General features: G+C 42.3%; 2 protein-coding genes across 2 annotated transcripts; one reads left to right on the plus strand and one right to left on the minus strand.

Annotated features, from left to right (window-relative positions):
* Positions 1-1,369: 1,369 nt before the first annotated feature.
* uprt (uracil phosphoribosyltransferase (FUR1) homolog) lies at positions 1,370-7,505 on the plus strand (the record flags this gene model as incomplete). The annotated part of the gene is made up of 7 exons (XM_079501178.1): positions 1,370-1,623; positions 2,059-2,101; positions 3,192-3,261; positions 4,638-4,700; positions 5,180-5,341; positions 6,673-6,771; positions 6,943-7,505. The coding sequence occupies 7 exons, from the start codon at positions 1,370-1,372 to the stop codon at positions 7,047-7,049; spliced, it is 798 nt and encodes a 265-aa protein (XP_079357304.1). The 3' UTR covers positions 7,050-7,505.
* zdhhc15b (zDHHC palmitoyltransferase 15b) lies at positions 7,317-19,310 on the minus strand. Its single transcript, XM_079501167.1, has 11 exons — positions 19,149-19,310; positions 18,727-18,753; positions 18,450-18,544; positions 18,150-18,270; positions 17,578-17,647; positions 16,779-16,811; positions 14,469-14,589; positions 13,566-13,698; positions 13,053-13,179; positions 11,192-11,307; positions 7,317-10,500 (listed from the first exon to the last, which is right to left on the minus strand). The coding sequence occupies exons 1-11, from the start codon at positions 19,291-19,293 to the stop codon at positions 10,457-10,459; spliced, it is 1,032 nt and encodes a 343-aa protein (XP_079357293.1). The 5' UTR covers positions 19,294-19,310; the 3' UTR covers positions 7,317-10,456.
* Positions 19,311-19,522: the final 212 nt, after the last annotated feature.

Below are 19,522 nucleotides of genomic sequence, written 5' to 3' on the forward strand. Positions count from 1 at the left end.
TTAGTCATAATATACTGTAGGATCATATCCACTCTCAAGTGTCAATAGTCTACACATCTGTTAATTGACAACTGTGTTTTTTCATAGATGTTACTGGGACATATCTATTAATTGACAAAAGATGTATGTTCATATTACTGGTGATAGTTTGTAAATTCTACTTGCACTATTATATTGTACTAATAGCTTATCTTTACACTAACTGTCCGCCAATTGTGCCCAAGTGCAGATGGCAAGATCAGACCTTAAAGCTGTATTATTATGTGACGTTTTTAGTGAATACAATGTTATTTTGTCCAATATGGTATATGGAGTGTGTGTGTACAACTACAATATAACTTGTACAATTGGGATGGTATTTGGTCTCCCTGCTCTTCTATTGTGGTTTATCACAAACTTAGCCCCTTTTGGGAACCTCGGTTACCTTTTCTGAATTTTGTACGCCGGTACCCTAGGGTCCCATCTCGGTTATTCCACTCTCCATAGGACGCAGATTTACATACTCTCTGTTCACGGAGAGCCGCGCCGCCGCTTGAGTGTTGGTGAGATGTTTCAAAGATGCATAACACAGCTATAGGAGACAACGGAAATGTGTGCGAAAGAGCGGTAATCAGAGTTGCCGTTAAGTATTAGTATACGTTTTTTGAAGTTTTGGCTTCTCTGAAATTCTCTCTTCCTCACTTCCCATGTCCCGCCTCCCACGGCACAACAGCATTATAAACATCCTGAATGCACGCGGCCGGCCAATCAGAGGCAGTAACTAGGACGTGCAGCTAGCCAGTCTCGGTGCGGGAGGCAGTACAATGGGAAGTCAATAAGGAAGTCAAGGAAGAGAGAGAGCGAAGCAAAAAAACAACAACATAACGGCAACTCCGATTACCGCTCTTTCGCACACGTTTCCGTTGTCTCCTATAGCTGTTATGCATCTTTGAAACATCTTACCAACACTCAAGCGGCGTCGCGGCTCTCCGTGAACAGAGAGTATGTAAATCTGCGTCCTATGTATGGAGAGTGGAATAACCGATCAGGGACCCTAGGGTACCGCCGTACAAAATTCAGAAAAGGTAACTGAGGGTCCCAAAAGGGGCTATCACAACCTTTGACACAATCCTGTTTCTGGTTTGACATGAACATCTCTGCTGAGCAAGCAGGCAGGCTCTATTAGCTCAGTGGTAAAATGTTTCAGAACTTACCCAGGAGACGGGGTTAAAATCTGGTAGACTTAACATTTTTACTGTTTTATTATCATTATTAGATCTCTAATTATATATCATGTCTTCGTTGTATTCTACTCTTACCTGTACCTTGTGATTTATTTTGCAATGACACCTTGGATCAAATGAAGGTCTCTCTACCAAACTACCTCAGGATGCCTTGTCCCAGTCAACAACTGAACAATGTAAACAACAGCTGCCAGGATCAACACCCAACCATGAAGCAGGTTCGATTCGCCAACAATAACAATTCACCTGCTGATGCTGCTGCTACGGTGGTGTCCAATGAAGAACAGGAAGCGGTTGTCAGCATACAGCCGGAGATGATCCAAGAGGCTCTGGGACCTCAGCTGAAACTGCTTCCCTTAAACGACCAGATACGAGAATTACAAACTATAATCAGAGACAAGTGAGTGACCTTTCTGACCCATCTTTCATATAATGTGGAATCTTGAGTGTTAATGGGTCCATGTGGTTAGATTGTACACTCTTCAGATTACAGATGTGTATAAAGCAGGGCCGGCCGGGTTGATAAGGAGTTGAGGCCCCTGGGCTAGAGTAATTTGAGGCCCCCTGGGCCCTTACAGCAAGTTACTCTAGGCCATGCAGCAAGTTTGTTTTGGCCTAATAAAACTAAATATACAATAACAACACAAATCTCACTTGAATTGGATTGCAATACTTTACAATATCATCAAAAAAAGTCATTTGTATGCTCTCAGAGTAAATTAACATGGCGAATTGTGACTGTGCAAGTTTACGTTACTTGGATTGGTTTTTAATTGTGTTTATAGCGAGGCTATAAACACTAGCATTTGTTCTTCTCAATTGTTCATGTTCACAGGACAACCAGCAGAGGAGATTTTGTGTTTTGTGCCGATCGACTGGTAAGATCATCCACTCAGCACCACTAACATACTTTGTTTGTGACTGATCTAGCAGGGGCGCACAAACCTCTGTGGCTCAGGAGGGAGAGATTCCTGGGAATGGGAAGTTCCCTGGTTTCCTCTGCTTAATCTCTAGGCGTTGTGTTGCTTGGTCAAAGGAGCACTTCATCCATTTTCAACAGTGGTGTCATGCTCGTAGAACGCAGTACCATGCCGTGGTACCAAAAATGGTGACCTGCACACGCAGGAACGGAACGGTGCACGTGCGTGCACGCTAGAACACGCCCTTACTGCTGTGCTGTGTTGCTTCTGTGGTGTTCTGCACGCAACAATAATGCCTCCTCCACCATCAAAGAAGAGATTTGTCCAATTCCAAAGCAAACTTTTTAGTTTCGCTACTGCAGCACAGTAAAGAAGTTTGTCTGATTATTTTAAGTCTACTTTTGTGTTTGTGTGTCTAAAACTCTCATACACTATAAATAATATAGGCTTAGGCTATCAGCTGCATGCCATGCGCACATGTAGGTGCATGCGCAGTGCACATTCGTGCTCGTGACATCATGAAAAAAACCCACCATTACAACACTGATTTTCAATCTCATCATCATATAATTGTTAATGCTATTGAAAATGGGTGAAGTTCTCCTTTAATTGTCTCTGAGCAGCCTACTACTACCTACTAAACTGCTCCCTAGTTTGCTGTTCGCTCACTCTGAGCAAACCACTGCTGGCTCAATCCAGAGAACTAATCACTAGAAAATTCTCCCATCTGCTATTTTCAATGAATGTTCACCTTAGTATTTTTCTGGATGTTTGTCTATAGAGGGTATGCGCATGCATAAAGTGAGTGGAAAATCGTGTGGCAAAGTGAGTTAATGTTGTTTAATGCAATCAGATAGGACTTTTCTGTTTGGATGTACAGTATGGGCTGTCAAGGCCAGAAAGTAGTTTTTTGCCACATAACTTCTGGGTATCATGATGATGTCCCACACATACCCTCTATTTAATGACATTCCCAGAATATGTATGTTAACTGTAATGCTGAATAGGTAAGCTAGGGTTAATGCTGTGTTTTCCCCTCCGTCTACAGATCAGACTTGTGGTTGAAGAGGGACTGAATCAGCTCCCCTATTCAGAGTGCACTGTCACCACGCCTACAGGTGAGTGCCTCTTACTGGGGCCTGAATCTATGAACCTACAGGTGAGTGACTCTTACTGGGGCCTGAAGCTATGAACCTACAGGTGAGTGCCTCTTACTGGGGCCTGAAGCTATGAACCTACAGGTGAGTGACTCTTACTGGGGCCTGAAGCTATGAAGCTACAGGTGAGTGCCTCTTACTGGGGCCTGAAGCTATGAACCTACAGGTGAGTGACTCTTACTGGGGCCTGAAGCTATGAACCTACAGGTGAGTGCCTCTTACTGGGGCCTGAAGCTATGAACCTACAGGTGAGTGCCTCTTACTGGGGCCTGAAGCTATGAACCTACAGGTGAGTGCCTCTTACTGGGGCCTGAAGCTATGAACCTACAGGTGAGTGCCTCTTACTGGGGCCTGAAGCTATGAACCTACAGGTGAGTGCCTCTTACTGGGGCCTGAAGCTATGAACCTACAGGTGAGTGCCTCTTACTGGGGCCTGAAGCTATGAACCTACAGGTGAGTGCCTCTTACTGGGGCCTGAAGCTATGAACCTACAGGTGAGTGCCTCTTACTGGGGCCTGAAGCTATGAACCATCACAAAATACATTTTCAGCTTCACATTCAAATTATAAAACATTGGCTAAAAATATAAAATTATTTTGCCAATACCTATTTTACCGATATAACATTTTAAAATAAATATCGTCTGATACCGACATGATGGAACGATTTATCATACATCCCCATTATACGCAACTAATTAAACCCACTGGTGGATTGACACAAAATGGCCTGTGTGAACAACCTTCTCGTTTAAGAGACTTTCCTGCTCTTACATTAGTCTTTACAGACTGCGTGACAACCCCACTGGGATCCACCAATCAAATGGGTATATTTGGGTTTATTAATTAAGTATGATCCACAAGAACTGAAGCCGCACCCACAGCTGTTGTTGTATGATAAAGGGAGAGGGGTTAGGGGAGGAAATTATATTGTGATGTCACGATATCACTGTTTTGTTTTCATTGGCACGTTTGACTGTCGAGGTTTCAGACTCCAGGAAGAAACCCTAAACACAAAGGGAAGACATCATTGCACATAACCACACCAAGGGGTCTAATTAAGTAGTCACCTCAAACACATGAAAAACTGGAGAAAGAAAATAGTAAATACAAAAACCATGGCACTCCATCTTTAAAACGAATTGAAAGCATAGAGGTAGTACCGGTGGCAGCCAGCAAGGGTCGCTACTGTGCCACACTTGCAAATGTAAGAATTGAAAAGCAGCACTAACCAGGCACTTTGAAGACAAGTGTCAGTTAGACCCAGCAGACTGATCCAGACTGGCTGGGGTTGTTCTGTTCAGAACAAACACTTTGATTCCTCCTGTTTCCCTGCAGGGTACAAGTATGAAGGAGTCAAGTTTGAGAGAGGCAACTGTGGAGTCAGCATTATGAGGAGTGGTAAGTCAAACGTAATAAAAGATAAGTAGATGTGTTTGTTATTGCATCCCGAAAAATAAGCATCATGACAATTTAAAGGCACTTCAGCTAAACGTTATCCTTTTATATCTGGGCAGTGATTATTGTGTAATTGCTGTGAGGAAAAGTGTGGTTGTTCTTCCATTAAAGGGAAATGGCACTCTGAGGTGAGTTTTATTTGAATAAAATGTACTTACCAAATTGCATATAAACAGTCCTGACTCCAGACATTAGACATAAAGCCCTAACCTCCCGCAAATGCTCGGCTTCCATACGTCTTTACGAAGCATTAAAACCCACTGTCTGACCAAAATGCAATAATTCTAACGGTGGGATAGAACCATGTTTCTCAAATGGTGTACACAGGTGGTATTTTTTACTTTTAGTATATAAAATGGAGTACTTGCTTTCCAGTAGAATTCCTCTTTCAGCCCCAGCCTGCTGTGTCATTGTGCTGACAGGTGAGGCTATGGAGCAAGGCCTCAGAGACTGCTGCCGGTCCATCCGCATCGGCAAGATCCTCATCCAGAGTGACGAGGAGACCCAGAAAGCAAAGGTCTACTATGCAAAGTTCCCCCCCGACGTGTACAGGAGGAAAGTGCTGCTCATGTACCCCATCCTCAGTAAGTCACACGAGTCCATGCATCCCATTTAGTGATACAACAGTTAATCGAACGAATTGATTATAAACAGTAAAATACGACTCGACTTTGCGGGAGGGATTTTAAAATTGTGAATCAATTCAAATCAATTAGATTTTCCCATTGTTTATATACAGTACACTAGAGCGGTGCCTGTTGGAGCCTCTACACTACAGCCTCTGCAGCCTAGGGTGCCCGGAGCACCACGCCGGCGGCACAGGCCAACAGTTTCATTTTTTTTAAGTCTGTCAATTATGTGATTAATTGAAAAAGTAAACGATAGAATAATCACTAGGAAAATGTCAATTTTTGGGTTATTTTCTCATCACGTCATTTGAACCCAAGAAGACATCTTGAAGTTGCTTCTCTTTACCCAGTCACAAACCTAATTTGGAACAAAAGAAAAGCATCCATATTTGGTGAAGTGCTAAATAGGTAATACTACTAAGCTGATTATTTGATTACTAAAATGTTTTACCAAGTGCTGTGAGCTTGTAGATCTATTTTCGATTAGTTCGAAAAATAGGGAACTGTTGCAGCACCCCATATGAATTTATGGCATCTGACAATGTGAAGATCAGTTGGTTTATAAATTACCTTTCAGTTGACCCTTTCAGCCAGCTCTACTGATTTCCAGGCCAAATAGCCCCCCTTGATGATCATACAGTAGCCGTTCGGGGCAAATTACACACTGCCTGCTGTGTGATGGCCAGCTAGCAGCGCAATACCATAATGAAAGCCTACAGAAATAGTATTCAAATAGATTCGACATTCCAAAGATTGTATTTGTCACTCACTCATACATCTATGTGGACTGAAATGATTACGTTGATGTGAAATGCACACCTCACATTATTCCTTATTTCATAACATTAAACAAACAAGCTAAAATATGAAGGGATAATACAAGTTAACCACATCATTAAACAAGCTAAAATACCAAGGGATAATAAGTTACCGGTAACCACATCAAGGTTCAATGATCCCTAGAGCCCCTTATTCTGGAGAGAACATTTGGCAAGAAAGAGTAGATCTACAAGTTCACAACACGACGTGTTGAGCGTTGTGGTAGTAGGGCTGGGCCTTGTGGACCAAATCAAATTTCACAATGTTTTTGACTAAATATATTGATATTTTCTTTTCCGATCTGCAAGCTCAAAAGCTACAATCTACAAGCAATTTGAAGCAACAATATTGATATTGCTTTGGTAGAGGGGGGGAAAGGGAGGAGAGCCTTGTATAAACTCCTGGGGGACTTCAGTAAATTAAGTATATTGAAACAGACACTTTTTTGTGTGTGCGCGTGTGTGTAGGTACAGGGAACACTGTGATCGAGGCCGTCAGAGTTCTGATAGAACATGGACTTCAACCCAAACACATCATTCTTCTTAGTCTCTTCTCCACTCCACATGGTACTGTATTGTTAGTTTTAATATTTGAAAAATTGTGAAAATAGCCTATTTACAAGGCAAGCTCACTACACATGATGCGACACGTTGTGAGCTGTAGATTGACAATTGCTGTCAGATGTCATGATGGTGACAACCATAAACTCATGGCCTGATTATTATGCCATGTTCTAGGAGCCAAGTCCATAATCCAGGAGTTCCCAGACATAACCATCTTGACCACAGAGGTGCATCCCGTAGCTCCAACACATTTTGGACAGAGATACTTTGGCACGGACTGAACCCACGGACCACCTGAAGAACACTTTGAAAGAAGGAAGCCATTTGAGCAACATTTCATTGCCATCTTAACTCTGCAAATGGTCCCTAAACTGACAGGAAGTGATTAATTTAACTATTGTTTTTCCTGCTAGGAACGACTCAATACTAAACATTGTAGAATTCAAGCTGGTTGATTTTATTTTGCATGTTACATCCACTGATGGATCAAATAAAAGATTGATATATTTTGTCAACAGACAGAACAGCAAAAGAAGCAGTTAGCAGTATTTTTCTTTTTTTACAGTGTATTCAAAAGAGTGGCCACCAACCACCATTAAGTACTACTGTACAAGTGTACATCAATGAATGTTAGAAAGGGGTCCTATGTAATGCAGCAACATCCTCGTGTACAGAACTGTATATGGAACAGGTGTGACTTGTCCCTTCATGTTAAATAAATGTCCACATTTTATAAATTCAGTTCATTTCAACAAGTTATTTAAAAGTTGCATATCACTCAACACACAGTAAAGTTCCTCTGCAGCGATACGGTTTATCAATAAATAAAAACACACACACACACACACACACACACACATACTCTCACGTCTCTACACATGCTTTCAAATACCGACACATAAAACTCCACAGATAACATGAACATAAAATAAGATTGATGAAAAGTTGGATAAGATATTTGGATGTGAGGAGCACATTTGGCTTGAACACCACAGGAAATACAGACAGACCCAATGAGTCTTGCGGTGCCAGACAATACATCTGGGGACAGGCTTTGTTAACACTGCAGGCAAACCCAACTTGTTTCTCAAACCTCATCTTTAACCGATTATCCATACTGATACTTGCAACAAGTGATCAGATCTGTTCATTCAGACATCGACCTGAATGCATTGGTTGCTGTGGTGAATACATCAATAATGCATAACTTAACACTCCGTTGTATGATGGTGTCGCTCACCGGAAATAGCAGATCTACAAGCTCACGTGTTGACACCGTGGTACAAGGAAGTATAAAGCAGGCGTCAAGTGTCCATAATGAGACATCCTTTAGGCATCTGATTTGAAATTGCATTTCAAACTACTCTGGAATGGCGTTTAAATCCCATTAGCAAACTTCTCTTTTCATGTGGGGTTTTTAACAGTTTAACCTTAATTTAACCAATGTGATTCCAATCTGGATAGGCCGCAAAAGGGATTTGGGCTGCCAGTGTGAACATAGCCTAAATGCAAGGTAGGCCTAGTATTTACTAGAACGGCAGCTTACGTCCACTACTTACCAATTATTGTCATTTTCCCCTACAGTATATGAAGGAACTCCCTAAAGATTGGTATTTGGTTCTAGAATGCCAGTTGTTTAATCTCAAAGACAACTAGGAGATTGTCCTCAGTCTCTTGAGTGAGGTTTTTAGAGACCGACTTGTGAGTCTATATGAAACAAGCCAACATCTTTTTTTCCCCCTGTCAAATACATCTTTCAAGGTTTGGATATATGAGAATCTTAAGGTTATACTGAATACATGGTCTAATTCACTATGCAAGAAATTGATCATCATTAAGTACATTTGCTGAGAGCCTATGAGGTCATAGGTCAAGAAAATGCATGAACTTATGAAGATTGTATGAGGTCACTAATACCTTAATAGTTATTTGAATCTATGGAGAATGAAGGAATGTTAAGAAAGAAATAACATCCACAAGTGCTAAAGACATTTACAGAGGATGACAGACAGCGTTGTGTTTCAGGTAGATTTTCCAAAGAATTCTAAAGCTGCAATCCATACGTTTTTAATGTCCTACCCAGATTTGGACCCTGGTCTCCCATGTAGGTGACCAAACATCTACCACTCATCCAAACCAAGAGGGAATCCCTGCTTGGGTAGGTGACCAAACATCTACCACTCATCCAAACCAAGAGGGAATCCCTGCTTGGGTAGATATTGAGTTTCAGGCAGTACTACTCCAACACCAGGGTCTAAACTGCTCAATAGAACAGTTGGGAGAGCACCTCCAACCACTGCAGATGTACTAGTTATATTGTATTAACATACAAGTATAGAATTATATTGTATTAACATACTCTACCATACAGATTGGTTCAAATAACATTTTATCCATTAAAATAAATTCTGGATTGCAGCTTTAACTACAATAGTGTATATGGCCAAGGCGCTCTCTTCTGATGCATGATTTTTACACTACAGTGCGTTTCCACGCTCCATCGTGCATGCAAACGGCCGACCGTTTGCATGCATGCATACCCTGGGTGTGACTTAAAAACCATCAGCACTGCAGGTTTTAAGCAGCAGACTAGTCTATTTCATACCCGTTTGCCTTAGTGCTGCACACTGCCGCCACCTGTAATGAAATTAGAACCTGGAAACATCACCGCCCACAAAATGTAGGTCCACAAAACAAACAGGGCACAGTCAACACAGAGTGTAATAGCCTATGTTAACCACTTGAACCCTAGTCCCTTTGGCAAAAGTAGCAGACCTCACAACGTGTTGTGTTGCGACTCATTGTGAGCTTGTGGATCTGCTATTTTCAGCATAGAGATTTGGTATAGAAGGAAATAGAAGTAGGGGGCCTAGTATATAACCCCTGGAAGACCACAGTCAAAGTATACACAGTAGGGTTTAAGTGGTTAAGAAAATGGAGTTTCCATACTGTGATGGCACAGGGGTAAAGTTCCTGCCCACCACCGCAGATACTAGTACTTGGATCAAATCCACCACGGCGCGGCCGGCTTGGCCGAGTGTCCATACCGTATGAACACAATTGTTTGTTGGAGAGAAGCTGGGGCAGGGAGGGTGATCTCCGTCACTGCATAAGTGACAAGAGACTCCTTCAAGTTGGTCAGGTGTGTAAGGAGGACCTTGAGGTGCAACACCATAAATGCACTGTACACTCACAGGCCTACAGTAGAACATGAGACATTATAGGAAAGCAGCCAGTATCCCAGTTCAAAATAATCTCTAGTCCCCACAGAAGCTGGTGCCCACAGCATGAAGAACCACAGAGAAGTTAAAGTCCCACAGTAAACTATGTTTTTTCCCCCCCCGATTATGTGAATTGACGCTTTTGACAGTTTTTCTACCCGTCGTCAAATCAACATGATGCTGCCATGACTCCGTCCGACACAGAGAGGAAGGTTCATGACGAATGATGTCCGTCCAGTTCCGTTTCTTCACAATTATGCAAATAAAACCAGGATAAAAAGTGGCAATGACAAAGAAATGCAGATTTCATCCACACGTTTTGGCTTCACTGTTGTGTGTGAAATCATCAGTGTCTGAACGTGTCTAGGACATCCGGAATGCGTTTTGCCTCATGGTACAGAGAGACTAATGGACTTACGTCCGCTGCGCCTGTTCCAGGGTTAAAAAGTTCCAAGCCGACACCTGCCTTACTCCTCCATCTCTATGGTAACAGAAGGGTCTTGGTCATCAGCTAGAATAAACAAAAACAACAAACAAAGTTCATAGCACATTCAAATAGAAAAACTAATCCAAAAAGGCATTTCCACCCGCTGACATTCGTCCAGGCTATGGGCCTGCAACTAGTAAACGACAGAATAGAATAGATCCTATATAGACTGTAGTGGAAATGCTTTGGGAAAAGTGAGAACTCAACTTCCTCATTCCTTGCATATGCCAATGCCCATTCGTAAATTCAGATTGAAAGGTCAACCCACTGAGGAGAAAAATGGACGGACTGAGATTGTTTTGTTCATTTTATACTAAGTAGGCTAGTAGTATGATTATTTATTTTGATACGCACTCCAGTGTTTTGCTTCATCTGACCACAAGGTGACAGTACAGAGCACTGACTGGAGGAGGCTGGATGAATCACTTGTATTCCTAACCTGGCATGGCCAGTCTAATATCACTGTAGATATTAAGTCTGGAACTTCGGTGTGGAAGATTTATTTCCGAGGGGCGGTTGGAGCAAAAAAGTCTCACTTTGAATAGTGGGCTTCGATTGGTCACCCACAACTCTGGGGTGAGCGAAACAAAACTATATGGGAAGACTTCAGTGCTCTAGGACAGGTTCAGGAGAATCTATTCTAAGTTGTAACTACCAAAAGTTACAAAGTAGGTGTGAGGGGAGTGTCAGTGTCTACAGATCTAATGGAACTTACCAATGCTCCCATCGTCAGACCCCTCATCAGACTCATCCCACATCTCTTCATTGGCTAGTAAAGGGTTCTGGGATTCGCTCAGACTCTTTAAGGGGAAGTAATGTCCATTCCCTTGACTGTTCAATAAAAACACAAATGAAAAGGAACGATGTCAAGCAACAATCTTTCACTCCAATATTACAACATACTGTCACATAATTGCTGTCCCATCTCCCTTGTGTGTGGCTGTGTGCCAAATGTGATGGTAAAATTATAATTCATTGCATGCAGCATGTCTGTAATGCATGTGCTTTCAGATGCACATGCTCACATGCATTTCACACAAAAGATTCAAATTCCATAGGCAGACCCGGATTCAGAATCAACAAATTATTTTAAACGCCAAGTAACCCTAGTTTAATGTGATGTAGGAGCCATGAAGTCCAAGGTGGAGCTAGCACATCCAAAAGTTACACTTGCCGGAATATATGTCTGGAAGATGGAATGGAAGAGAAGAAAAGTCAGCAGTCTGAGTCAGCACACTGTAATGTATGTTAGAGGACAACGTTTCAACCCATAAAGGTCTTCATCAGTTCTGAGTTGAAACCTTGTCCTCTAACTCTGTGTCCTTATCAAAGATTTATTTCTGGGAGCTGCAGTACAGTGTGCAGACCAGGGCTCGACGCTTAGCATTTTTCCAAGTAGCACGTGTGCGACTAAGTTGAAAAATCTAGTAGCACACAAATTATTTTAGGAGCACGATGAAAAGTTATCAAATAATGTGTTTTTGAGGGGCGCTAGCCCCTCCTATATACAGCTGTAGTCCCCACACGTGGGGACTACACAATATTGATATTCATCTGGATTCGTTTGTTTTTATATAATCTATATAATCAATTTGTTTTATGCTGATAGTCTATTAGTTTTTTATGCAAATAGATAGAGGGATAGATGGATAGATAATCAATTCATTTTATGTTGCTCATGTATGGACAGACAGACTTTCTATCCGTTTTTATCCTGCTGTTCTATCGTGTGAGATTCGGTGCAGGGCACCGCAGACTACTCGATGGTACTATTAGTATTGTAACATTCTCCTTGGCTTTGACTGCTTCAGTTCAGACCATCGTACATAGGCTATACACCTCGGCGTGGTGGAAGGAGGTAGTGGGGGGATCTTTGCCTTTTTTCCGTCGCTCGTTATGCAGGCTACTGACTAATATGTACCCAGCCAAGTCGGTCATTCGTATTATCATTTGCGCTGCGCACACGATTTTGTAAGCGAGGTGCTGAGCGATGGTTGTTTTGGTAGAATCCGTGCACACGTGCACTCTTTGCGTGCACGGCCGCACGCTGTTTCACCCACGTTTGGTTAAAAGTTATAGAGTGATGTTTGAACATTAAACTTTCCAAATAACTTTAGTATTCAACGTGTCGGGGTCCTAGCAACTCCTTCTGTGCTATCATGCTATCCTGCTGCATTCGCTGCTGACAGGGAAGAGAAGTACTGAACAGCAACACATGGAGGGGCGGGGCGGTGGGAGCAAAAGGGACAGATCTTCAAATGAACGCCGCATTGAGTCTCGACACGTTGTTAGCTTGTAGATCTGCTCTTTTTGGCGAACGACACCGCCGTACTATATAAATATAAATGTAGGTATAGAACCGCGACTATAGACTGTGCACTTGCTGTAGAGCCTTGTCTTTATCACGATTGAACGGTCAAATTCTGTAGTCGCACGGGTGCTACAAAGTGAATTTGACAACTCTCACGGTGATATTTTAACTCGCAAATGCGAGTACCTAGTCGCACTGTCGAGCCCTGGTGCAGACTGTCTTCTCTTGCAACACGTACAGTACGATCCATCAGTGCCAAACTGACCTGGTGAAAACAGGGATGAACCACAGCCTCCTGTCCTCCCCAAACACCTGCTGCAGGTTTCTGCGCAGGCCCACATTGAAGCCGTTTTTGTCTGGACCACTGACAAACACTGGAGCTGAGAAGGCCTCTGGAACGCCACCAACACACAACATGTTAGCAATAGGTGAAAAAATATATAAACAATTGTAATAAAATAATATTTAATATATAATATTTTAAAAAAATACAGAAAAGAACAGATCTACAGCAGATCTACAGCTATTTTGTGTTATTTTTGTGAGACACTGCCGTACAATGAAGTAGAAAATAGGGTTAAATACTGATTTAGTAGATTATTAAAAAATCGAATGAATATTTTGTGTATTGTTTTGTTAATATGTATTGCCTCAAAAACATGCTTCTCGATTATTCGCTAAGAAGATAATCGATAATTCCAGCACTAAAGGACAAAGTGAAAGTCAACGCGGGGAAGGGGAATCTAAGGAGTATTCTGATAAATATGTAAAGTGTTACCTAAAGTGGAGCGATTCTTGGCCACCAGCCAGCAGTGGTAGCTGAACAGGAACATGAGACTGACAAAGAACATGAGCGCCACAAACATCAGGAAGAGGACATGAAACTTTGCAGGGCCGTTTGGCAAGTCCCCCTGGGAGAGAGAAACAAGAGAGGCAGAAACCTAAGACACTCCGGTGGGCTCCACAATAAAACGTTCTGTTCTCTCGAACAGGGGGGAGCGACTTGCAAAGTGGGATCTCCCACAGGTTCGATTACAATACACACACACACACACACATCATGATCTTGTGATAGAGTTGAATCACAAGATGCCCCATGACATGTTAGAGCTGAGCTTCTTTCCACTTTCTCTCCACAATAGGGTCTGTTGTTTATCACATATAATTCCTGAGTGAACCAAAACCACCTGTACAAAGCACTAGCAGCGCTGATCACCTGATCAGGAGAGCAACTATGCTTTGTCGCACAACTGTGTTGCAGATCGAAAAAGAGCGCGGTGCGTTGGGACACATAAGGTCTGATATTTTTTTACGTGTGACACAACACAGTCATGCGATGAATAGGCTGATCTAGGATCAGATAACTTTTTTTTAATGGAAATAAACCTTCCAAGGAAGGGACTGCACACTCCAAAGAATATAGACGGACAACTTACTGCATCATCAACTTATTTATTAGCAACACGCAACACGCAACACACACACACACACACACACACACACACACACACACACACACACACACACACACACACACACACACACACACACACACACACACACACACACACACACACACACACACACACACACACACACACACACACACACACACACACACACACACACACACACACACACACACACACACACACACACAGCTATGATGTGTGCCACTCACCACCCAGAACCTGAGAAAGTACTGCAGGACAGTGGCTGTGATGAACACACAGTACACCATGGAGTACGCCAGGAACAGCAGGAAGAACTTGTAGTTCGAAAAGCCCACGCAGTTGTTCACCCTAAAGACAATACCAATACCGCAGTCAGCATAGCATCTGGTACACGGAAATTACAACATAATAATTGTTCAGCATTGGGTTATGATTAATTGGGTTAGGGTTATAATAATTAACTAGAAAAAGTGCCCTTCTGGGCACAGGTCTCCACCAGGGCAGGTCAGGTTGTGGCCTCCTGGTGGCGCTATAATAGGCCAATGTGAAAAGGGTGCCATTTCTTCATACGCCTTTGATGGCAATTGGATGATTTGAGGCATTTTGTTCCAAAAATGTGTTTTGCAACAACCTGTTGGTGGCGCTATAACAGGCCAATGTGAAAAGGGTGGGATATATTCCTCAGCCTAGTAAGAAAATGTGTGAAAGATTTCACGTAAATTGCATGCTGCGTTCATGATTTGAGGCTTTTGTTCCAAACGGGACAATCTTGCAAACTGTGAAAGCCAATTATAGCCAATTAGGATGGAATATGAAATATCGGACAGATCCGACTTGAGCACATGACCATAGAGATACTGTGTAACGATTTGTGAGATTTTTGGACAGAATCTGGAGGAGTAATATCAAAAAATGTGTTTTACAAAAGTCGGCCTCCTGGTGGCACTATAAAAGGCAGATGCGGAAAATGCAGGTCAAAGGTTTGTCCTTGTCCTCTAGGGAGTGTGCATGCAACGTTTCACGCAGATCGGTGCAGTTTTAGGTAAAAAATGTGAAAAGCTGCCTCATGGTGGCGCTATAACAGGCCGTTCTGGAAAATGTGGGGCAGAGGTTCATCGTTGCCATCCAGGGAGTGTGTGTGCAAAGTTTGGCATCGACTGGGTTAACGGTGCCGGAGATTAGCTGTACACAGACGGACGGAAGGACGGACACACACACGGACGTGCAAACATACTCATTGCGAACTCAGTGAGCATTTACTATGAGACCCAGCAGATCACGTCTGTGTGTCTGTCTGTCTGTGTGTCTGTGTGTCACGCTGTAACACCACCCGCCCACCACCAGAGGGCGCAGCTGTATCACGCACGCACACACACACACACACACACACACACACACACACACACACACACACACACACACACACACACACACACACACACACACACACACACACACACACACACACACACACACACACACACACACACACACACACACACACACACACACACACACACACACACACACACACACACACACACACACACACACACACAACTTAACTTAAAAAAAAACTTAACTTAAAAAAAAAAAATCAAAAGGAAAAACGCACACACAAAAAACTTAACTTCAAAAAAAACTTAACTTAAAAAAAAAACGTAAAAAGGAAAAACGCACACACAAAAAACTTAACTTAAAAAAAAACTTAACTTAAAAAAAACTTAACTTAAAAAAAAACTTAAACAAAAAACTTTAAAAAAAAAAACTAAAAAAGAAACACGCACGCACGCACACATACACTAAAAAAAAAAACTTGAAAAAACATTTAATTTAAAAAAACTTAACTTAAAAAAAACCTTAAAAAGTACGTAATTTATTCTAATTGTTGTTTTTGCAATTTACGAGCTGCGTTCGCTTCCCGCGTTTGCGCGTCTTACTTGTAAACATACTCTCTCCCCATGCCTTCGGCCTGGTGGAGACAATAATTATTGTGTGAGCAGTCTGAGCACTACTGATTTAGGAGGCATTTGTAGAATCGGCCTCATGCCATAATGGGCCACTTCACCCCTTTTGCAACCAGATCTTATTTTAATGATGTTTCGGAGACAAGAAACACGTTCCTGGGGTTTTTATGTGGGTAATTTGTGTTTTTAGATATTTCGGATATTAAGTGTCCATGGACTCAATGATGTCATGGACACTGGGCTCACTTCCTTCCTGGACTACAATTCCCATAATGCTCTGGTGCACTGCCCCTCCTTGTGGATAGGGGGAGGGCTGTCTTACTGAGACAACATGTAGTCCAGGAAGTAAGTGAGCCCAGTGTCCATGACATCATGGACACTTGGAAATACTAAAATATCTAAAAACACATATTACACACATAAAAACCCCAGGAAAGTGTTTCTTGTCTCCGAAACATCATTAAAATAAGATCTGGTTGCAAAAGGGGTGAAGTGGCCCTTTAACAACAGGTTAAAAATACAAAGAAAATATATTTTTAATTCCAACTGAGAAAGTTGATCTGAGCTTACCATGGACAATGATGGTCCATCTTCAACACACATCTGAAATAAGGCACATTCATTATTGCATTGGCTTAAAGGTAAGAACACTGTTTCTCTTACTCAAATTGCTACATTGCAGTGTAACAAAGTGTTACTTGTTCAGTTCTAAATCCCACCTATCTGATGATGATGATGATGACACTATGGTACAGTAGATACAACCATTTTACACTCAAACTAAAGCATTCTCACAATAATCCAAATTTGAGTACGAGTTCTCGCCCCTGAATGGATGAAATTGGCCTTTACTAATGAGCTGGGGAGACTGAGATACCGTGTTACTGATCAAAAACTCTAGAGCAATGATTACTAAACTATTTTAAATAAATAATAAAATAACTTAAAGCAGCTTTATGTGGACAAAATACAATTACTTCCACACACACACGAAGCAATGATTACTAAACTATTTTAAATAAATAATAAAATAACTTAAAGCAGCTTTATGTGGACAAAATACAATTACTCACACACACACACACACACACACACACACACACACACACACACACACACACACACACACACACACACACACACACACACACACACACACACACACACACACACACACACACACACACACACACACACACACACACACACACACACACACACACACACACACACACACACACACACACACACACACACACACCGAACAACACCTTCTAATTATCACAACACTCCCCGGGCCAACAAATATCCTCTTGCCTGGGGCAATCTCTCTAAATTGAGTGTCCTGGAGGAGGAAAGGGGTACTTACGTTTCACAAACAGAGCAATGATGACATCGGTCAGGCTTCAGTACCTGGCAGCGGTCACAGAACCTGATCGCTGGAAGACAAGAGGGATGGTCAGTCGAAAGCGCAGACACTTGAGCCGAGCTTCCCCTTCATTCACTTCCTGCAAACCTAGAACTTAGTCTGAGCTATCATGCTAATGAAAAGAGACACATTGGCTAATTACAGGTGGAGACTGTGATGCCCCCATCTATGCATGCAGTAGAGCCACACATTCTCTCTCAGACACACATACAGCTAATTGCCCTGGCCTAGGTTATTTTCAACACAAAGAGGATTAGAAGATGTGGAACGGTGCTTGAAAGGGCCAGGGAATGAGAGCTGCAATTTGTGGACATGCTCTTAAATGCTGAATTACAGAATCTCTCACCCTGTTTAACAACAGGGTTTGGAACAATATGATGCCTTTTCAAAGCTCACAGGTTCTCTCAGCGTTGGCAGACAGGTGATCAGTCACACAGCGTGGTCATGCTAGCAGGCAGCAGAGCCTTAATTGTAATGGAAAACCTATGGAAGTCGTTTTAGAGAAACCTTACCTCCAGATTGTGCTCGAGAGAAGATGGGCAGTTTCTTTGCAATCTCAACCAGGATTTGTTTCTGAGCATCTGGCCTCTCCTCCATCTCGTATCGCTCTTTGTCTGAATATGACAGCTGGAACTGTACACAACACATGACTTTTAGATGATATAATAAAGTCATTCACCAGGTATAATCACAGGGATCATTTTGAGGGATGTTTACACCAGTAGTGTGAAGCTGGCGGTCCACAGGCCCACAAAATGGTCCAATCTAGCTGTCAGATTGCTTTTCAGAACCAATTAAAACTTTACACTAACCTTTTTGCAAGGAGACGCAGGCGAAGTGAAGATGGATTTCCAGTAAGTCCATGAGAACATTCCAAAGCAAACATGGAATACCAGTAGATAGCATACTGCAGACAATGAGACATAGCACCAGTCAAATGTCTGTATGTATGAAATATAGTGTCCTGATTATTCATCATTATTATTAAGAGATTTGGTGTAAATACTAGCAGACCTAGTACAGTCATCACAGTATAGGGGTTAAGTAATCAACTGTCTACAGTTTCATGCATATGAGAGATCAACTCACCTTTTTCCAGTGAGTTGGTGAGTGTGACTGAAAAACACCAAACACAATGTAAGCTTATAGTTTGTTGTTGTTGTTATTATTATTATTATGGGAATGCTCACTGCTCACACAATGCACACTAGTAATAGGCTACAGTAGGCTAGCTAAAGCTAGACAGCCAAACGAGGAACTACAATCCAGTTAGTGAACTCAGAGCTTCCTAGGCTGTCATTGTCAACAATGGCCACGGTCTGGATTATTCTTTAAAATAACACAACATGACAGGACATTTATGTTGTCAAAAATCCCAATCGTAACAATAGCAAAGTCTATAAACGCAGCGCAAAACCACTTCCGCCCACCCACCAGTCTGTGTGTAACATTTTGGTCTGTGTGTCGAGTAAAAAAATCACAACACAAGGCGGATCAGATCATATACTTACACAAGCACAGCTCAAAGACATAAGCATAGTACGACCAGAGCACCACCGAGGTGATGATAATGACGGGGATCCAGGAGAAGACCCTCTGGCAGCATCTCAGCCCTCTGGACAGAGACATGTTGGTCCATCTGGCCCCGGCCGACATCTGCGCTCGACTACCGTTCCTGCGGTGGTTTATCATTATAATCCATCCATGCATCCTCCTGATCGGAGAGCGATTAGCAGCACTTCATCCATCCACGACGCGGGTTTGGCACAGGCCGGAGATGATGGCGATGGGTGGTCTTCATGGAGGTGCCGAGGTGGCAGTATTATTAAATTAAAGCGTCTATACTCTCTCCGTCCACGTCCACGACGCGCGCTGCACCTGCAGC

Source organism: Electrona antarctica, assembly GCF_951216825.1.
Source record: "Electrona antarctica genome assembly, chromosome: 1".
NCBI lineage: Eukaryota > Metazoa > Chordata > Actinopteri > Myctophiformes > Myctophidae > Electrona > Electrona antarctica.